Source organism: Solanum pennellii, chromosome 11, assembly GCF_001406875.1.
Source record: "Solanum pennellii chromosome 11, SPENNV200".
Taxonomy (NCBI): domain Eukaryota; kingdom Viridiplantae; phylum Streptophyta; class Magnoliopsida; order Solanales; family Solanaceae; genus Solanum; species Solanum pennellii.
In genome coordinates this window covers 46,160,621-46,182,628 of record NC_028647.1, presented here as the reverse complement: position 1 = coordinate 46,182,628, position 22,008 = coordinate 46,160,621, and the positions used below count along the sequence as shown (strand labels likewise).

The following is a 22,008-nucleotide window of genomic DNA, read 5'->3' as shown; positions in this document are numbered from 1 at the left end:
TGTAGTTTAATTTAACTTTAAAAATAAGTTAAATTGACTTTCAAAAAACGCAACATGACAAATAAAAATAGACAGAGGGAATAATAACTTTTATAGTATTACAATTTACAAAAAAAAGTTTAATCTACTTTTAAGTCTTTAACCTTTTCTAAAACTTTGGTGTTTAAACTTAAGTGATTTTTATTGATATAGAATAAAGTTTCACAATCTTAGTAGATAATAAATTTGGAAATGATGTAACTACAACAGTCCACACATAGATCTGATCTATGCATTTGCATTCCAGGTCTATGCATGTTGAAGATAGTTGTTATAAAATTAATAGAACCTAATTCCAAAAATTGAGATCTCAACAAGAAATAGGAAATTGGAAGTTTACATATCTTCCTTGTGACAAAAAAAGAACAAGTCATTAATAAGGTAATTAATGATTTCTGATTTTTTATTTTATTTTTTTTGGAAGGAGGGGGTTTGTGGCCTTTGATATTGCATGAAATAATGTGTGACTTAAACATAAGGTGGTGAGGTTGGGGAAGATTACATATCAGTCAACAAAATGATAATTTAAAAAACATTAGTCCACCAAATCATAAACAATAGATGCATTAAAAGAAAGTTGTGTCTGACATAATTGAAAAATAATAAAGAGTAAGTTGCTTAAGTAGTAATGAATCCATTCTCTATCATCCATGATTGAGAAGGAATCTACTTGCTAGTTTACTACAATCCAAACATATGATATATAATAATAACAAATTACAGAGAAATGAAGATGACCTGAGTCCTAACCATGGTTGACAATCTACTTGAAGAAGTACCCAAGAGACCCCAAAAAATCTCCCAAGGGTAACCAACTTCACATGCATTGGAACTCCATCACCATTTAATAGAGTGGATTTCCTTATGATAAAAACATTTACCAAACAAAATCAATAGTATCCCTCCTATGTTTAAAGTAAAAGAGAGCTAAAATTACCCAATTCTAGCCCCCACCCCACACTTTTTTACAACATAAAAAGAAAAACATTAAGAGTTAGTTCACATAATCACTCTTATCCTCAAGAGAGATTGTTGGATTGTTAGATACAAAGAAAATTTTTAAAAAGATTTTCAAAAGGTAAATTGATCCTAGCTAGTCTAAGTTGTAAAATCCTAAGACTAGTTAATAGTTAGAAGTAACAAAAACTTGGGACATCATCCTCATGCCCATGATTTCACAGAACTTTTATAACATCTACAAGTTATATATGTAAAGCTTAAGTTGGAGGGACTAACCATTTCAAAATCCACATTAAAGTGAAGTTGGAAGGACTACAAGTTTTGAAATTTACATCAACTCTTTTGCTTTTCAAAACTAAAACTAACTTGGGACATTTTTGTTTAGCCCTTGAGGGGCAAAATCTTCTTTAGCCTTTCCAATTGGGCTAAGGTTTTAGAGATTAAAAAAAACATGATGATCAACTAAGCTGTTTTGATAGCTTGAGATGATGATGCGTATGCAATGCTTTGTTTCTCTTGAAGGAGCCTTTCCTTACAAGAGAAGAAATGGAAATGTGGAGATTGGTTAAATTTTACTCCACACCCTATGTGGAGAAGCCCTTGTTCCATACGCGGGCTTCCTTCCATTAATTGAGAAAGAGAAAGATGCAAGAGAACCATGGTTAGGCCAAAGATCCTTCAGGGAGGGAGGCATCTTTTATAGATCAATGTTGTATCGATCTCTCCTGACTGTCATACCATCTCTCTTAATGATGAGGAATTGGTGCACTTGTCACGCCTGTGGCACAGCAAAACAAACTGTCAAAGATATTAGTACCTACTCTCCTTAATTCCCACGATCAGTTATAATATAAATTGATACACAAACCTGAATGCAAGGCAGGTGATGGAGCTAGGGAAATCGGGGTACCATAGTGCTGTGTTGGATAACCAGGGCCAGCAGCAGCAGCGGAATAGGGGAAGAGATGGTGTGGGTACTGAACACCATAGCCCTGGCTGGGTGTGTAGCAGCCATTGCCATTTCCTTCACCAAAATTCATGTATGGGTAAAATGCAGCAGCTGCACTTGATAACACACCACTAGCAGTAGCTGCACTCCCATAAACTCCATATTGACTATTTCCTCCTCCATACACACTATAGTAACCCTGCACATATTCAAACAATATGCATTTACTTTTTGCTTTCAACTCTGCAAAATATTTCACCTTAATTAATCCCTTTTTTTTCATATCATTTAAGCTTCCATTCTAACACTAGAAAATATCCTCAACATCCTCCTTCTATCTATTCCGTCAAAAATGCCCTTGACATATAAAAATGGCTCAAAAAAATCCTCCTTCCACCTATTGGATAAGAAATACACTAAAACTTTTTTACAATAAGTTTATATTTGGTAAAACAAAAACAACTCATTATTTAAAATTTTATAAAGGAGGAAAATCGTAAGAGACCGTGATACTTGGTTCAGATTGTCAACTGGACTTTTCTAATCACAATTTTTCCCCTTATATACTTAAACCCAGTGAAACTCAATTTTTACACTCTTCTATCATTGAATCAATGTGTGTAATACAACCATCTCCCAAGCTATTATGCCTTTTATATATATAAAAAAAATATGAAAAATTCGTCATAAGAGTGAAGAGACTGTTTGTACCATATGAAAAGTTAGAGGAAAGAATAATTAGTTGCTACTATTGTTGGATTGATGATTCTTTATAAAATTGTGCATATTTAAAAATTTGTAAGCATAAATATTTATAAAATTATTGATATTCTAATATCTTATTTATGGATTACAGTTTGCTCATTATGTTAGATTGTATAAGAATTAAGAAATTTTAATAATCTTCACAATACAATTTAAAAAATTTAAATTGTATGTTCAAACAAAATTTCAAACTTTATAATTTTATTTTATATCACATGTCCAAATGAGTCTTAAAATTAAAATAGAATTTTTGTCGCATATCAAACAATGGTGGAGAAGTTTGAGAAGAAGGTATATTTTATATATATATTTTTTTCAATTATATTAAATATGTGGAAATTAAATATACACTTAACATAATTTTCATTTAACTTCTATTTACCGCACAATTTTTCATCAAAGAATATAACCCAACCATCCCGCACCTAATATTGCTCCGACCATAATATCAAAACTATTTTTTTAAAAACTTGTGATATTATTTTATTAAAAAAAAAATCTGTGTTAATAGTGTTGGATGGCTATGTCTTTCCATTAAAAATGAATTGAATAGTGAGTAATTAATGATAAGAATAAAATATGATTATTTTCTTTTATCTTTTTTTTTATATGTTAGAAATAACGAAAAGAAAATTTTATTTTTAAAATTTCTTTGTTAAAATAAATAAGTAAATAAATAAATAAAAAGCAAATTAAAAAGGAGAAAAATATTTATTTAATTAAGAAAAGTTTTATTAACGTGCTATAGACAATAAAGTATGAAATTAGATATTGATGCTTTCTTCTTTAATGAGTAAAAGGTCAACAATCAGCTTTTGACTAAAACAACATGCCTTCCTGCTTAGAAATTCGTGCTCCTTCACTTTCATTATTTTTTTAGTTTTTAATTTTTTTTCTGGCAAATGCTAATTGTCATTTCCTTTTTTTTTTCTAAAAAAGAAATCCTCTCTATACCAACTTAAGCAAACACATTTTATTTTCTAATCGATTAAAAAAATAACAAATTTTTATACCTATTATTCATTTAATTTTAAAATATTAATTTCATCTTTTATACTCATAAAAATATGAATAACTTATTTAATGCCACACTATTCAAAAAAATAAAATTCTCCTTCCTTAAATTGTGTGAAATCAAATTAGTATCACAGAGAGTGATAATTAATTTTTTTATCACGCGTGACCCTTAAAAAATAATCAATGATAAATAATTGGGATAATATTATTATTTTATTTTTTATTTTATTAAATTTCATATTTTAAAAAATATATAAGATGATAAATAATATTTAATAGAAAAAATAAAATTAGAAACAAAAGATTTCTTAATTTTCTAAATTAAATAAATATTATTGAACAATTTACTTTTAATATAGTAGATAACTATGTTAGACCAAAAGATTTATTTAAATTGATGAACATTAAGTTAAACTGAAAGTTGTTGTTTTGAACTTTGCTACTACCAAAACCCCACCATCACAATTTTTATTTGAAAACTTATATGGTATCCAAAGTTGCCTTGAATCATGGACTAAAGTAAAAAGGTCAAAAAGAGAGCAACAATATTCAATTAGTAGTGAAAAACTAACAAATTAATTTCTTTTTAAAAAAAACATTCAAATTAAATTATTATAATTAACCTTGTACATCTATGATTGATTTTTTAATTTCCTTTTTTATTCTACATTATATTTTCTATCTTTTAATAGTTTAATCAAAGTTATATGCAATTTCAATAGTATATTCTTTATCTATATTATCCTTTTTATTAAATTCTATGATTTTTCCTTTTTTTCCAAATTGTGTGAGTTTTTATTTTACAAAATGCATATTAAATTAATTGAAATGTAATATTTGTGGAACTTTTATTAAATATTTAAATTCAAATATGAAAAATCATCCACGTAAAGGTAGAAAATTACACTACCTAAGATGAGATTAAGCTTAATTTCATAATTTTAAGACAATTTTATAAAATAAATATATTTAGAATTTTGGCAGGATAAACTCATTAATTAGTTGTATATCAAAAGAAAGAATTTTTAAACTTTTTTTATGCGTTGGAAAATATAAAAGTATCATTGATTTGTAGAAAGAGAAAGAAATTCAAACTTAACATTTTCATTTTTCATGAAGGGCATAATTGTCAAAAAAATTAGGAAGTATTATCATAACCCACCCACCCCACATTGACCACGTGAATTGTCTTAAATGTCCCCATTTTGTCCACAATCATTCTGCCCCAAAAAATATTTTTCTATTTTTATTACTCTACTGTCCCCATGCAAAATTGAAATTTTGAGATTATACTTTTTAAGAAAAAATATTCAAATTTCTTTAATATCTATTAAGTATTTAAAGTTATTAATTATTACAATTATAGCTTTTCACATTATAATACTTTATTTCAAAAAAATTTATAACTTCTTGATCTAAATTCGCCATCCAAAATTAAAATTTCAAATATAATACATCTTTTTTAGTATATAAAACATATTTAGATACTTTTTTAAACATAAGCTTTTCATTTCATATATTTAATAACAAGCTTTCATAATCATAATAATGTGAGTCATATGTTTATAGCATTAAATTTTAAATATATTTTTTCTTCTTCTTCCATTTTGTGTCTAATTTAATGTAGTTGAAGAGTAAAATAAAAGAAATGATAGGGACTAAAAAGTAAAGAAGATAAAAGGGTACAAACCGTAGTAGGGTATGTGTAATCTGTCGAGTAGGGAGAGTACCTGACAGTTTGTCACAACAAAAATAAACATAAAAGCATTACAATCTGAAACTTGACATGGAAGTTTTCTTAAGCATTATACCTAAAAAATAATTCGACTCTAAACATCTTCAAAATTTATATATCGTGTTATAATTAGGTATTAAAAAGACTCACAATTGAAGTATCTTTTCTGTCTCATTTTACGTGACACTTGGTCAGTTCCAAAAAGAATGTTATATAAGTAATTTTATTTTTTACTCTTATTAGTCCCAATTAATTTTTTAATACTTTAATAAAGAGAGAGAAAAGTGAGTTATTTTTTTGAAGAACAATTTGATAAACATTTCAAAATCTTCATTATTTTTTAAAATTCATATCGAATCAAATGTTACTACATAAAATGGATCGAAGAGAGTATTTAATTGCTAATTGAATCCAAACTAAAGTCAAAGTGTGAGTTTTTTGTAGAAGAAGCATGCATAATGATGAGTTGTGGACATCATTAAAAAAAAATGGCGTGGGTACAGTGTAATGAGGTCTTGTTGGAATGAGTTGGCAGATGCACGTGAGTGTAGGTATAGTAAAAAATTAAAAATAAAATAGAGTATGTAAAAGTGTAATACCCATAAAGATTGTAAGGTATCCCTTGTTGGATAGCATAATGAGGAAAAGTTGTTGCTGAAGGAAAAGCTGTTGCTGTTTGAAACCCTCCATGAAAACCACTCATCACCCTCAAGTTCCTTCCTCCTCCTGTTGATTCAATAAAATAATAAATTTACTATATCAATTATTATTTTCGTGTCACAGAGACACAGAAAGAGTAAAAAGCAAAAGGTGTACGTTTATTTCACAGAAAAAATGAGCTGTCATGCTTTCTTAAAACATCACATGCTATGCCTATATGTTGGTGGTGCTAAAGTAAAGAGCATCATAAAGTGGACTTGCGCACAAACAATGCCTTTATTACAATTATGTTTTTGACTCAAAATATATCTTCACACTAGCAAAAATGGTTTAAAACAAGTGGAACAAAATATATGAATCAACATTTTTTTTTTAAAAGATGGGGGAGGAGGAGGGATTGGATGTTTGAGACATTGTGAAAGTGAAATTTATGATACTAACTCTATACATAAAATATAAAAATTGACATTATAAATGTAGTCATCTCACAATCAATATACTTTAAGCACTTGTCCCTACATTGTTATTTTGTTTAACTCAAGAGAAAAAATTGGACTATTTTTTCTTATATTGGACATTATTTGTAGCTGAAAAATAAAGGATGAGAATATTTTTGAGTAGTTCAAAGAATATTCATACATCAGATTTGAATACTTTGAATCAAAGTAAACCACAAAATAAATATTAATTTTAGCAAAAGAGGATATGATATGATACCATGTTTAGGGGTAGTAGGTTTAGATCTTTGAACACCCATAGAAGCAAGATTACAGTTAGCTCTTCTTCCATCAATAACAGGAGCAGCATCAACACAAGCCCTCATAGCTGCTTCTGCCTCACGAAATGTTACCTGTAATTACCAAATATCAATTAGAAAACATACATTAAAAAAAAATAAAAAAAATAATAATTATTATCATACAAATCCATAGCCTTTAGATCTTCCAGTAGCTTTATCAGTTATAACAACAGCTTCTAAAATATCACCAAATTGTTCAAAATATTTCTTCATTGTTTCCTTTTGAGTCTCCCAAGCTAAACCCCCAACAAACACCTTCGTATACGTTGTATCTCCAAATTGAGCTGATGGAGTCATCTTTGATCTATAAGTAATTTGGATCTCGTTGATATCAGATGAAGAAAGATCTCGATTAGGTCAGAGATGGGAAGGAAAGAGGAAGGGAGGGAAAAAAAAGAAATAGGAGGGAAGAGAAAGCAAAAGATAATAATAGTAGGGAAGAAAAAGGACATAAATTATAAACAATGCTTATAACTGCTTTACACACTGGCATCTTCAACTATCTTCACGCGCTTTACTTCCCCCGCCAACCCTTTTCAATCTCCATATACTAAGGATTTGTTTGGCTCCAAAAACAACAACAAAAAAAAAACTTGGAAAATTTGTGAAGTAATGTTTATACTAGAAAAGAAAAATAATATTTGGGTCAAATTTAAATATTTTATTTTAAAAAATGTCTTATTATTTCAACTAATATTTGTTACTATCTCAATCGAATAAGTTTATATTCTAACTTGAGTTGACAACATTGAGAAAAAGAACAATTTATTTTTAATGGGTTATAATTTTAATTGAATCAGTAAAAAAATTAGATACGTGATTAGTGTATTGTCTTGCCTATATTGTTGTTTTGTTGTTGTTGATTGATGTCAATTATGTAGGTGTTTGTTCATGCGATACCATATCACAATATAGAATCGTAAGATGGAAACATTGTTTGGACATGAGATAGAATCCATATTCTACAAATATCATGACTTAGGAATTTTATATCATGATTTGAGATTTTTTTAAATACAAAAGCTGACCTACAAGTTTATATTTATTAAAATAATCACATTTATATCTACTAACCATTATTTCATAGGTAAATGTACTTAGTATTCACATTATTACTTTTTAAAATTTGTTATTCTCATCAATATAAAATTTATTATTACTTCAACTTTGATAAATATAAATGACAAAGTAGGAATTGATTTGGTGAACATAAATAAGAATGAAGGAAGTAATACTTTTTTGATTTTTCATAATAAAAAGAACTTGTCCTTCGACTACATACGAAATTGTTTAAAGCAATTTAATATGAATAAGGACAACACTGGTGATGTATGTTTGATACTCACTACTTCTAATATGTTTGATCTTAGCACGAAATTAATGCACTGAAAATGTATAATTGCACATAAGTGAAACAAGGCATGAACCATATGATATTGACACACGAGTGAAAATTGTCATATCTTGTACAGTTTTACATAATTATTTGCAAGAATAACAAAAGGAATGATGAAATATATGGTCTATGGCATGAAAATATAGTTGCGAATGATATTGACCAACAAATGACACAAAATAATAATGTTGGTTTATCTTCTCGGCATATGATCGAGAAAGGCAAGTTTAACATAAGAAAATTATTCTTATTATGTGAGATGATTATATTAAAGACTAGTACACTACAATTATGTTTAAATTTTTTTATTCAATTATAGTTAGATGAAACAATTACTTAAGTGGAGAACAAAATAGATTTTTAATAAGTTATCATGTGATTTTATAATTTTTTGTTTATTTGATAAGATTGAATAAACAAGTGGGGTTATTTTGATAGTTTCATAACTTATGAGATTCTTATCTTTACAAGAAAATATACAACACAAAAATTTCATATTGCATGTTTAAACAAAACTTCAACTTCATCTCATGATTTCATTTTATGATATCATATCATAAGATTCCACATCGCATGACCAAACGATAATTGTGGATATTTTTAATAGTTTTTAGAACTTTTAGATATAAATTATTATTTATTAAATAGCCAAATACTTTTTATAAAACTTGGGGTCAAACACATGGTGTAATTTGATAAAAAACATGGCCCAAACATTATTTGTCAAGAATATTTTGAAAACTTGAAGTCAAATGCTAGTTTAGTATTTGGAATTTTAAAAGAAATAAAAAGAATTACCCAAACTTTTATATTTATAAAAAAAACCCATCATTTATTAGTTCCAACTAATATATATCTAGCATATATATCTACTACTCCTAATAAATAATTAGATTACTCCTCTATCTATTTTGAGCGATAAAATTGAGAAAAAAAAAAGAACAATTTATCTTTAATGGTTATAATAATAATCATAGTCGAACCAATGACAAGTTTGAATATGCGATAAATATGTTGCTCTTGCCTATATTAATTGTTATTTTGTTGTTGTTGATTATTATCAATTCTGTTATAACATTATTTTTCACTGAACATATTTCTTATAAATGATAATACAAATTTATGGGTATTTTTGATAGTTTAAAAAAACTTATGGGTATAAATCATATTTTTTTAAAATAGTTATTCTTGAGAGAACTTGGACCAAACACATGGTGAAACTTTCATCAAAAACTTCATCCAAATATTATTTGCCAAGAATATTTGGAAACTTGAGGTCAAACGCTAGCTAAACTCTCTCTTTTTCAATTTTTTTATTTATCCTAAATATTATTTCAATAGTTAAAATATAAAATTTTGAAAAATGAATTTTATATATTTGTAAACTACGTTAAAAATACTACAAGATAATTCAAAATATTTAAAAGATATATAAATATTGATTTCTATTTTGAATCGATCGATGATATTTGTTGTATGTTTCTCTATACAGACCCCTACTTGTGTTTTTCTTCGTTTTCCTTTTGTGGAGTACAATGAGTGTGCCAGCGACTTCGTTTCACCCTTAGCTCTAGCAGTCACAAACACATCAAATTTTTGGATGAGCTATTCCTTCTTCCTTGTGTAATTCTCTTTCTCATGTCATGATGTCTTTACTTTTAGGCATAAACTATTCTATTTATTTATTATGGTGTATTTGATACTCTTAGACTTGATATTTTAAGTAGATATCCTTGATGTGATGACTTTTAGATTTTGGAAATAATATGTAATAGACTCTAGTGAATTTTTTGTTTCACAGATTAATAAGTTTTGAGCTTCAACAATATGATTGTATTTCGTAAGTTGAACAATTAATGTACAAGTTGGGATTTGAATCATTGATTTTCCCACCTAGAAGGGTAAGTGTGGGTGTCACTCAGAAGTCGTTTTGAATTGTGACATTATTTATTTTAATTTATTTTGCTTATTTCTTTTTTATATGTTATGTATTTACAACAACAATACTCAAAATAAACTTAATACATTAAAAATTTAGTTAACTCTCGAAATTTCACGCGTACTACATATTTAGGACCTTGGGAGTAACATATATTATTTGAAAATTGTGTTAAATGTACTATAAAACACTATTATTAACAACTTAGGATATTTGATGAACATATTAAAATGTGATTATTTCTCAAAATTTTATATATGCCACATAAATTTGGAACATATGGAGTCACACATATTATTTGAGAACTACGTTAAGAGTATTAATCACAACTTAAAAATTTGATCAACTCTCAAAGTTCGCATGTACCGCATAAATTGGGACATGAGAAATAACATATATTATTTAAAAACTACATTAACTATGTCACAATAATTAACAATTTGCGAGTTATTAACATGTTAAAAGATTAAAAAGAACATACAAAAATTTGGTTGACTTTCAAAATTTCACATGTGCTACATAATGTGCAGGGACGACTCAACAAGATTGGGGGCCTAAAATCAAACCTTTAAGAAGCGCCCTAATATTTTTTTAAATCTTTTTTTAAAAAAATATAAAAAGATAATCATGTATATATTTATTTAAAATCCTTTTTTCTTGTTTTTTTATATGTGAAGTCATTAATTACTGTTTTCTAATCGATTTGTTTTATTACTTCCTTTTCAATTGATAATATAGCTACTGCATTCAATCTCACATTGTTGATCTTAGATAAGATTTTATCAATTTTAGTTTTCAAAAAGCTTCTTCTGGTCGAGGCAATAGTTACAGAAATTGTTATAATATAATTCTATAAGCAATATATGCATTAGGAAAAGAATCAAGTGTTTTTATTTGGTTGAGTATTTTCATTAAATCATTATCTTCTAGTTTATTTCTATTCATAATAACTAAAACGAGAATATATATACTTACTAACTAAGAATATCAACAATAACAAAAGTTCAAGAAAAATTATAAAATAAAGTTAAAATAATAAAACATGACTCACAAATTTGATAAGTTGATAAAATAACGTTGAAATATTGTTTGAAGAAGATACTCAAAAGCAAATTTTCTTCTTTTTTAACTTGTAAGCAACAATAAATCATTTTTTTAAGGAGAAAGTTCAATATTGAGAATAAAATAATAAAATAGAGAATAAAAAAGATGAGTATAAGGTAAATAATAATATAAGTTCAAATTTTTAGGAGATAAATGATGAAACACAATTTCCCACTTAAGAAAATTATTTTCGGAAAATGTTTCATTCCCTCAGAAAAGTAAGAAAAACTAACGGCCATTTTTTTAATACTTCTTACATGTTTTTTTTTCAATTTAAAAATACATATAATTTTAAGTAATAGTATAAGTATTTTAAAAAAATTGGGGGTCCTAAAAAATATGGAGCCCCAAGCGATGACTTTAGTAGTCTAGTGGTTAAGACGACACTGAATCCACATAAATTGGGTCAGAGTGAGTAACATATATTATTTAAACATAATGTTAAAAGTTCAATAAATTAAAACAATTAAAAACTTGATTTTGTAAAAAAGTTATATAAAAATTTGATTGACTCTCCTAATATAATTTGTGTCACATAAATTTAACAATCGAAATAATATATATTAGGTCCGTGCTTGCATTGACTCTTATATATCTAGTATACTTTCTCCGTCTACTTTTAGTTGTCCTGGTTTTCTTTTTTAGAGTCAAACATTATGAACTTTGACTAACATTTTATGATGTGTTTTTTTCATCATATTGATATGCAAAAAAATGTAATTTATAATACTTTTCATATATTTTTGAATATGTTTATTCTAGATATCGAATTAATGAAATCTAATTCAATTTTAAAAATTGATGGAAATGACTATCAAAAAAGCAACATGACAACTAAAAAATGAATGGAGAAAATAGTAAATAAGAAGAAATAAAAGATTAAGATAAATTATATTTGTTTTATGTTTTCACGTAGCTATTCAGATATGTATTATCACATAAAATTATTTTTGTTTTATGTTTTCTTTTATTATATAAGAGAGACTTCTGGGCGTGCCTACTTCAATGTGTTTTAAAAAAAGTTAAATAATTTATTTTATTCTAGTTTAATTTAATTAATATATAATGTTTTTTGAAATTATTGGATTTGTTTAGCTATGACTTTTAATTTTGAATTCATATTCTTTAGTTAAAGCTTTATTATTTTAAGTATCGGTTACATTTTTTTTATATCTTATAATTATTTCAAGTAAAAATTAGCTATTAATGACGGAAAAATAATTTAATTATGAACATCTTAATGGACATCTTCACATTACATTTGCGTAAACAAAGCAATTAACAACTTAATATTTTTAAAAATATCATATTAAAATTTAATCAACTTTCTAAATTCTATTAATATCACATAAATTAAATAAAAAATAATAGATATTGAGTTTGTGTTAGCACAGACTCTTGTTTCTAGTTGTTATACATATAAGTTAGTCAATTTGGAGAGTTATCATACAAAAGAAAAAGGCATAATACATAAATATACCCTTTAACTTAACATCATTTTACATATATATCCTCTAACTTTGAATGTGCACAAATAGACAGATAAACTTGTATAAAGTTGAACAAATAGACACACGAGTCCTACGTGCCACAATACATGTAGGACACAAATTTCCATGTAGGATGTCATGTAGGACATTTGTATCTATTTGTTCAATGTTATACAAATTTAAGTGTCTACTTGTATACGCCAAAAGTTAGAGGACATAAATATTAAATGAGTCCAAGTTAAATGACATATCTATGTATTATAAAAAAAAAAGCCTATTTATACCACAAAATCATCTAATTTCAAAGTTTGCTAAACAAAAGTTATTTTTTAAAAAATTAAAAATTATCGCATAAAGCATTAATTATTCCCAAATTAATTAAAAAATAAATTTCACCTGGATTTTTGTATTGTAGACCAAAAAAATGACAGGACACAACACTACAAAATAAATTAATTACATTTGAGAAAATTTCAAAAAATTGGCTCATCAATATTTTTGCTTCATATACTAATCCGTTATAAAACTATTGAATTGTGGATATTTTTTTTCATCAACAACATAACGTAATGAACCTATTTAATATAAGACGTAATATTGTGCTAGCGTATTTGGCTAAAAGAATGTAAAAGGGTGTTTTCTAAATTCTATAAAAGGGTAGTCTTTTCACCCTTATTGAACACACTTGAAGAGATAACAAGAATTCTATCTATTCTATACTTTACATCACTATTTTGTCTTCCTATATTGTTTAAATATTTTTGTATTTTTCTCTTATTTTACAACACGTTATCAACAGAAGTCTCTAACCTACTGAGACCTACTTAATTCAAAATTATCTTTTTCCCTATAAGTTAATCAATTTTCCTTCCGAGGCAGGTATACATTTATATGTTTATACATATCTTATAGGACTTACATAAGTCTGTGAGCAACGATTTAATTACTCCATATCTAACTTGATTTAGGTATTTGTATGATACTTTACTAGGCATAATAATCAATATGTTTTAGGTTTATATTTTTATGTTGTTTATATGTTAGTAACTTATAACTCTAAATTAAATATTAGGGCATACAATGACATGCTAGTTAGAATAATCATATATGTTTTTCTGTCATAAATTTATGATAAATATTGGTGTGTGCCATAAAGAATAATAGTATTATATTAAATATACTTAAAAATCTTATAAAACTTTGGCGTTAATAACTATTGAACTAGTAATAAATATTGTAAAATAATTAGAATATGTATTAAATTTATCGTTTCATACATTTGAGTTACATGCTTTTGTAACATCCCATGTTTATGCATATATTATATTTTATACTAATTCTTAATCATTTGAAACATTAATTTATCTTTCATTATAAAGAAATCAAAATCATGTTATTAACTCAACTATTTATGATTGTTTTTATCATGTTGAATTTGTCAAACTTTGAATTTATGGCACTGGATATTTCTGAAAAGAATTATTTGTCATGGGTACTTGATGTTGAAATTCACCTTACCGTTAAGGGTCTTGGTGATAGTATCATCGAAGGAAATACAACATCAAGTCAGGATAAAACAAAAGTTATGATTTTCCTTCGTCATTATCTTGATGAAAGCCTGAAGGTTGAATACTTAACAGTGAAAGATCCACTTGAATTGTGTATAGGTTTGAAAGGAGGTATGACAACTCAAGGCAACGGTATTGCCAAGGGTTCGTTATGAGTGGATGCACTTGCGGTTCCAAGATTATAAGACCGTAATTGAATATAATTCTGTTGTATTTAGAATCACTTCCCAATTAAAATTATGTGTAGAAGTTATAAAAGATGAGGACATATTGGAAAAAACACGAACTACTTTCCATACCTTCAGTATGATATTACAAAAACAATATCGTGAAAAAGATTTTAAAAAATACTATGAATTAATCTTATATCTTCTGGTGGTTGACCAACATAACAACCTTTCAATCAAAAACCATGAAGTTCGTCCCGCTGAAAGTGATCCTTTACCGAAAGCACACGGGGTAGAAGCACACGTTCACTCTGAATTAAGACAAAATAATCGAGGCCATGATAAAGTGCACGGGTGTGAAAAAGGCAAAAGACGATATAATAAACATCGAGGTGGTGGTCATAACAAAAGGGAAAACAATGTGGGTTCTAAAAATAGTCCTTCTAAAGGAAAGAGCGATCACTGGCATCATTATGGCCTTAAAAGGTCATTGAAAAATGAATGTCGGACACCTGAGCATTTTGTCAAGCTGTATCAAAATTCCTTCAAAAGAAAAGGAAATAAAGGAGGTGCAACCTCTTCTAATACCCGGATGGAGTCACATTTGACTCTCAAAGATGATGTTCAGGTAGGATTTTCTCAAAAATATGATGAGAATGTTGAGCCAAACTTAGCATTGAAAGATTATGCTTTTGATGGGCTCGATGATATTACTACTCTGAAAGCTAAGGACTTCTTTGGGGATCGTAACTGAGATTGATTGAGCTAGAAATAAATGATGTTTTTATGTATTTTTAATGTCTTACTTAAATTTTATGTACTTAAGATTTCTTTTGATAAATTTCGTACTTCTTATTATGTACTTTTATTCTTATGAAGATAAATAAAATTTTCAGTCTTCAATTGGATCCAAGATGAGTAGTGGAGATATGTGTCTTTTGGACAGTGCCACAACTCATAAGATACTAAGAGAAAAGAAATATTTCTCTATTTTGGAAATGAAAAAGGTATATGTTAATACAATATCCGATAGTACAAAATTGATTGAGGGCTCTGGAAGAGCGACCTTATTGCTACCTGGAGGAACATTATTGGTAATTAATAACGCATTGTATTATAGTAAGTCTCATAGAAACTTGTTAAGTTTCAAGGTTATTCGCCAAAATGGCTATCATGTTGAGACTGTGAATGAAGGAAAGGTGCAATACCTTTATATTACTACAATAAATGCGGAGAAGAAAATTGTGCAGGAAAAATTACTAGCACTTTCTTCTGGGTTGCACCATACAAATATTCGTACAGCTGAATCACATGTCGTAGTAACAAAAGGTTTACTGTATCTAATAGTATCTAATATATCTTAGGTATGAAAATCGAAAGAATCTGATTTTATCATTTGCATGACCGGTTGGGTCATCCCGGTTATAATATGATTCGCAGAGTAATTGAATATTCACATGGGCATACTTTGAAGAACCAAAATGCTCTTCAATCAAAGAAATTCTCTTGTGTTGCTTGTTCACAAGGAAAGTTGGTTATCAAACCATCAATGACTAAGGTTGGGGTGAAATCTCCCGTATTTCTAGAACGGATACAGGGTGATATATGTGGACCTATTCACCCTGTATGTAGATCATTTAAATATTATATGGTTTTGATAGATGTATCTACAAGATGGTCACATTTGTGTCTATTGTCAACTCGAAATATGACTTTTGTGAGGTTGTTGACTCAAATAATAAGGTAAAAACACAATTTTCAGATTATGCAATAAAAATTACGTCTAAGACATTTAATGATTATTGTTTGTCCATTGGAATAACAGTTGAACATCTTGTTGCACATGTTCATACTCAAAATGGTTTAATACAGTCATTGATTAAACGTCTTCAATTGATAGCTAGACCATTGTTAATAAGAACGAAATTGCTTGTTTCGATTTGGGGTTATGCTATTTTGCATGTAGCAGCACTTGTGTGCATAAGGCCAACCTATTGTCATGACATCTCCCCATTACAATTTGTTTTTGGTCAAGAGCCAAATATTTTCCATCTTAGAATCTTTGGTTGTGTGGTATATGTTCCAATTGCTCCACCACAATGCACAAAGATGGGTCCCCAAAGAAGGTTGGGGATATATGTTGGGTATGAATCTCGTTCTATTATAAAATATTTGAACCTATAACTGGAGATTTATTTACAATAAGGTTTGTTTATTGTCATTTTGATGAATCAGTGTACCCAACATTAGGGGGAGAACAAAATTAGTTGGGAAATGAGATAGATTGGAATTCACTTTCACTATCTCATTTAGACCATCGAACAAATCAATGTGAGCAAGAAGTTCAAAAGATAATTTATTTGCAGAATATCGCAAATCAACTGCCGGATGCATTTACTAACCTTCCGCGGGTTACTTAATCATATATCCCATCTTCTAATGCTCAAATTCGAGTTGATGTCCCCATAGGACAAAATGTTAAGGCAAATGAGTCTGTACCACGCTTAAAACGTGGTAGACCAATTGGTTCAAAGGATAAAAATCCTCGAAAAAGAAAAGAAATAAATGATCATAATATAGAGGCAATTGCTCATGAAGAGCTCGAGACATAATAAATGATGGCACCACAGAGGAGGTCCATGTACCTGAAAATAATGAGAATGGAGAAATCTCTTAAATTATATCTCGACGAGAAAAAGATGGAATCGAAATAATATTGTGGTGGATAATATTTATGCATATAATGTTGCAGTTGAAATAATGCAACAAGATGAGGATTTGGAACCAAAATCTGTCAGTGAATGTAGACAAAGAAATGACTGGCCAAAGTGGAAGAAAGCAATTCAAATAGAATTGGCTTCACTTAAGAAACGTAAAATTGGACCAATAGTTGGAACACTTGAAGATGTCAAGCCAATAAAGCCGTCAAAATGGGTTTGGCCTGCGAGGCCGGCCCAACCCAACCCTGAAATAAATAGGATTGGGCTTAATATTTTTGGCCAATTTAGGAACGAGGATTTTTAGCCCGCCCCATTTGGCTCGTTGGGCTCGTAGGCCGCACCCGCAAGCCTCAGAGGCTATCCCGTGGGCTACTAATTTTTTAAATAATTTTATGTATACTTTTAATAGTGTTTTATTTGTAAAGATTTTATCAATAAATATTTTGAAAAATAAAAAATCAAGTCTTTGCAATATCATCTTGTATGGTGAATTGTAGATGAAGATAAAATTCTTAAGGAAACAATATTACATGTTGATTCAAATGTAATTGATGGTTAAAGCGGAAACAGAGTTGTAAAACTTTAATTAGTGAGTCATGTAATATTTAGAAATTTAGATTTGTTAAGTATTTAAGTTGCCTTGTGTTGCTGGAAATCTTTTAAACCAGCTAGTTAAGTATTTATCCTCTAAATCTTACATTGGCTATTATGTATTTTTGTAAGTATTCACCAAAGTATATGATTCATAAATGTATTTTTGTATGTATTCACCAAAGTGTATGATTTAAAAATGAAATTTTGTATGAACTGATGTCGTGTTCATAGACGTCAACGTTCTATACTCTTTCTAAGAGAGTAATATTGTTCATTTTTTGGATGAAGGGTCAACCCACGGCTCGCTAGGACTGGGTTTGGCTACTATTTTATTGGCCCTTTAATTAAAAGGGTCAGCCCGCTTCAATCTATTTAACCTCTAGCCCGTTAGGGTTGAGTTGGGTTAGGTTGGGTTGGGTCAGTCCATTTTGACACCTCTACAAGCCAGTGGGGACACAAATGAGTTTTTATGTAAAAGCGCAATGAAAATGATAAATCATAAGATATAAAACACGACTTGTGGAATAAGAATTTTCACAAAGTCCTGACATTGATTATGAGGAGATGTATTCTCCTGTGGTAGATGCAATTACCTTCAGAAATTTAATAAATATGACAGTTCATGAAAAGCTTGAAATGCATCTAATGAATGTTGTCACAACCTATTTATATAACTCACTAGACCATAATATTTTTATGAAAATCGTTGAAGCCATCAAAGTGCATGAAACATATAAAAATTCAAAAGAAAGTTGTTCAATAAAATTTCAGAAATCCATATACAATTAGGACGAATGTGGTATAATCGTCTTAACGAATATTGTTATATGAAGGGTATAAGAATGACCTTATTTATCCTTGTATTTTTATACGAAGGTCAAAATATGAATTTGTAATAATATCTGTTTATGTTGATGACTTGAACATCATTGGAACTCCTAAAAGCTTTCAAAAGCCGTTGAGTGTTTGAAGAAAGAATTTGAACGAAACATCTTGGTAAGACAAAAAAATTCTTGGCCTTAAAATTGAACATTTGACAAATAGAATATTTATCCATCAATCAACATATATTGAAAAGGTTTTGAAGCGATTTTACATGGATAAAGCACACCCATTGAGTACCTCGACGATTGTGAGGTCTTCCAATATAAATAATGATCCATTTTAACCTCAAGAAAAGGATGAAGAGTTTCTTGGTGATGAAACACCATATCTTAATACTATTGGAGCACTAAAGTATCTTGACAACAATACCCGGTCAGATATTTGTTTTGCAGTAAGTTTATTGGCGAAATTCACTTCATGTCCAACAAGGAGACATTGAAAAGGTGTTAAGCATATATTCAGATATCTTCAAGGAACAATTGATATGAGATTGTTTTATTCTAATGCGTCCAAGTCAGAGTTGATCGGCTATGCTTATGCGGGATATTTGTCTGACCCACATAAAGTTCAATCTAAGACAGTTTATTTATTCACATATGGAGGCATAGTTATATCATGGCGTTCAATGAAGCAAAAAATAGTTGCTACTTCTTCAAATCATGAAGAGATAATATCATTCATGAAGCCAGTCAAGAGTGTGTATGGTTGAGATCGATGACTCAACACATTCTGCAATTATGCGGTCTTTCTGTTCAAACAAAGACTCCAACAATATTTTATGAAGATAATGTTGTTTGCATAGCTCAATTAAAGGGAGGATATATCAAAGGAGGCTGAATAAAACATATTTCACCTGAATTCTTTTTCACACATGATCTTCAACAAAATGGTGACATAAATGTCCAACAGATTCGTTTGAGTGATAATCTTGCAGATTTATTCACTAAGGCATCGCCAACGTCAACATTTGAGAAGTTAAGATATAAGATTGGAATGCGTCGTCTCCAAGATATCAAATAAGTTTTTCATACGCGTATTCTTTTACCCTTAGCCAAAGTTTTGTCTCATTGGATTTTCCTAGTAAGGTATTTAATGAGGCAACACTCAATGCGTATTATAAGATGTGTGTACTCTTTTTGCTTCACTAGGCTTTTTCCCACTGGATTTTTCCTAGTAAGGTTTTAACGAGACAAATTATCTATCTATAGACATCCGAGGGGGAGTGTTATAAAACTATTGAATTGTGGATGTTTCTTTTCATCAACAACTTAACATAATGAACCTATTTAATGTAAGACTTATTGTTGTGCTAACGTAATTGGTTAAAGAATGTAAATGGTTGTTTTCTAAATCTTATAAAATGGTAGTCTTTTCACCTATTTGAACACACTTGAAGAGATAACAAGAATACTATCTATTCTATACTTTCCATCATTATTTTGTTTTCCTATATTGATTAAATATTCTTGTATTTTCCTCTTATTTTACAACATAATCATCATTGTAGTTTATAATATTAAGTTAGTTAGTTTATTTTTATTTCTTTGTACTGATTTTAATTCATTATCATTAATGTAAATAATACAAAAAAATAATTTTGCTTTATTAATATACTCGATTGTTTAGTGTTTTTAATAGACACCTTTTGTAATTAACATAAAATTTATTCTTAGAAAATCAAAGAACTCAATGAAATAATCAAAATCTATTAACTCAATTTGATTAATAATGACTTCAAATTACTGGAAAGAAAATAAAATAAGGCAGTACACAAGATTTTCGTAAATCTATTGGAGGAAGGTATCTAAATTAATTTATTACATTTAATATGTTTTATTAATCTAGCTAATTTTGAAAATAAGTTTAACGACTTTAAAAAAATGCGACATGTAGTAAATAAGAAGAAATAAGAGACTAGAGATATTTCTTTCCAGACAAAAAACGAACCACAAAAGAGGGAGTAAATTTCACCGAAGTTATTTAGATCTGTATTTGTCATATAATTTTTTTTTTAATTTTATGTTTTCTTTCTCTTATTAAATAAGAGGGAGTTGGAGCTTACCAAGAACCACTCCATCGACATGTGTGCTTGCTCATAAGGGTAGCGTTGTCATTTTACATACATTTCTCCGAATTTATAAGTTCACGAACGAGAGACTTTTGAAGCGGATACGTCTCCATCGACGAGCTTGTTTCAGCCTGTTTCTAAAAAAATTTAAAAAAATATTGCTTTTGTTCTATTTTAATTAAATTAATGTATAATTTTTTCGAAATTATTAGATTTGTTTTAGGCATGACTGCTAATTTTGAGTTCATATTCTTTGGTCATAACTTTATTATTTTGAATGTCAGTGATAATTTTTTATATCTTGTAATCACTTTGACTAAAAGAACTAGCGATCAATGCCAAAAAATACTTTAGTAATAAATATCTTAATGGACCTCTTAACATTAAATTTATGCAAATAAAAATTAATTAACAATTTAAAATATCTAAAAATCATATGAAAATTCAATTAACTTACTAAACTCTTTCTTTATCACATGAATTAAAATTAAAAAAAAACTAATAGATATTAACTCCGTACTAGTGCGGACACCTATGTCTAGTTGATACATATACGTTAGTCAATTTTGAGAGTGAACATATTAAAAAAAACACCTTTTTTTCTTTTATACAACATAATAATCATCTAATTTTAAAGTTTGCAGTACAAAAGTTGTATTTTTTTATAAAAAAAATGCCACATATAGTCATTGAATTTTTCCCAAATTAAATAAAAAATAAATTAATTACATTTGAGAAAATTTAAAAAATTTGGCTCATTAATATTTTGCTTCATATTCTAATCATCATTGTGGTTTATGATATTAATTTCCTATCTTTTATTTTTATTTCTTTGTACTGATTTTAATCCATTAACATTATTAATGTAAATAATACAGTAGAATAATTTTATATTATTAATATACTCAACTGTTCAGTTAATTTTATAAACACTTTTTGTAATTAACATAAAATTATTCTTAGAAAACTAAAGAATTCGATGACTAATATAAAATCTATGAACTTTATTTGATTATTAATGACTCAAATGATTAGAAAGAAATTAAAATAAGGCGGTACACAAGATTTTCATAAATCTACGGGAGGAGGGTATCTCAAATTAATTTATTACATTTAGTATGTTTCAGAGAAAAATGTTCGAAATATTTGTAAA

General features: G+C 28.1%; 1 protein-coding gene across 2 annotated transcripts; it reads right to left on the bottom strand.

Annotated features, from left to right (window-relative positions):
• Positions 1–583: 583 nt before the first annotated feature.
• On the bottom strand, positions 584–7,359 carry LOC107004768 (RNA-binding protein 24-like). 2 transcript variants are annotated; one of them, XM_015203120.2, is made up of 6 exons: positions 7,048–7,359; positions 6,843–6,975; positions 6,065–6,191; positions 5,421–5,460; positions 1,868–2,147; positions 584–1,797 (listed from the first exon to the last, which is right to left on the bottom strand). In XM_015203120.2, the coding sequence occupies exons 1-6, from the start codon at positions 7,219–7,221 to the stop codon at positions 1,772–1,774; spliced, it is 780 nt and encodes a 259-aa protein (XP_015058606.1). In that variant the 5' UTR covers positions 7,222–7,359; the 3' UTR covers positions 584–1,771. The 2 variants fall into 2 exon arrangements, with proteins under 2 accessions (XP_015058606.1, XP_015058605.1); XM_015203119.2 differs by having other exon boundaries at positions 584–1,777.
• Positions 7,360–22,008: the final 14,649 nt, after the last annotated feature.

Coding starts and splice junctions, on each gene's coding strand:
- LOC107004768 (XM_015203119.2), bottom strand. CDS start 7,221: ATGACTCCATCAGCTCAATTTGGAGATACAACGTATACGAAGGTGTTT. Junction 6,976..7,047: donor GATCTAAAGGCTATGGATTT/GTATGATAATAA, acceptor TGGTAATTACAG/GTAACATTTCGTGAGGCAGA. Junction 1,778..1,867: donor ATCACCTGCCTTGCATTCAG/GTTTGTGTATCA, acceptor GCTGTGCCACAG/GCGTGACAAGTGCACCAATT.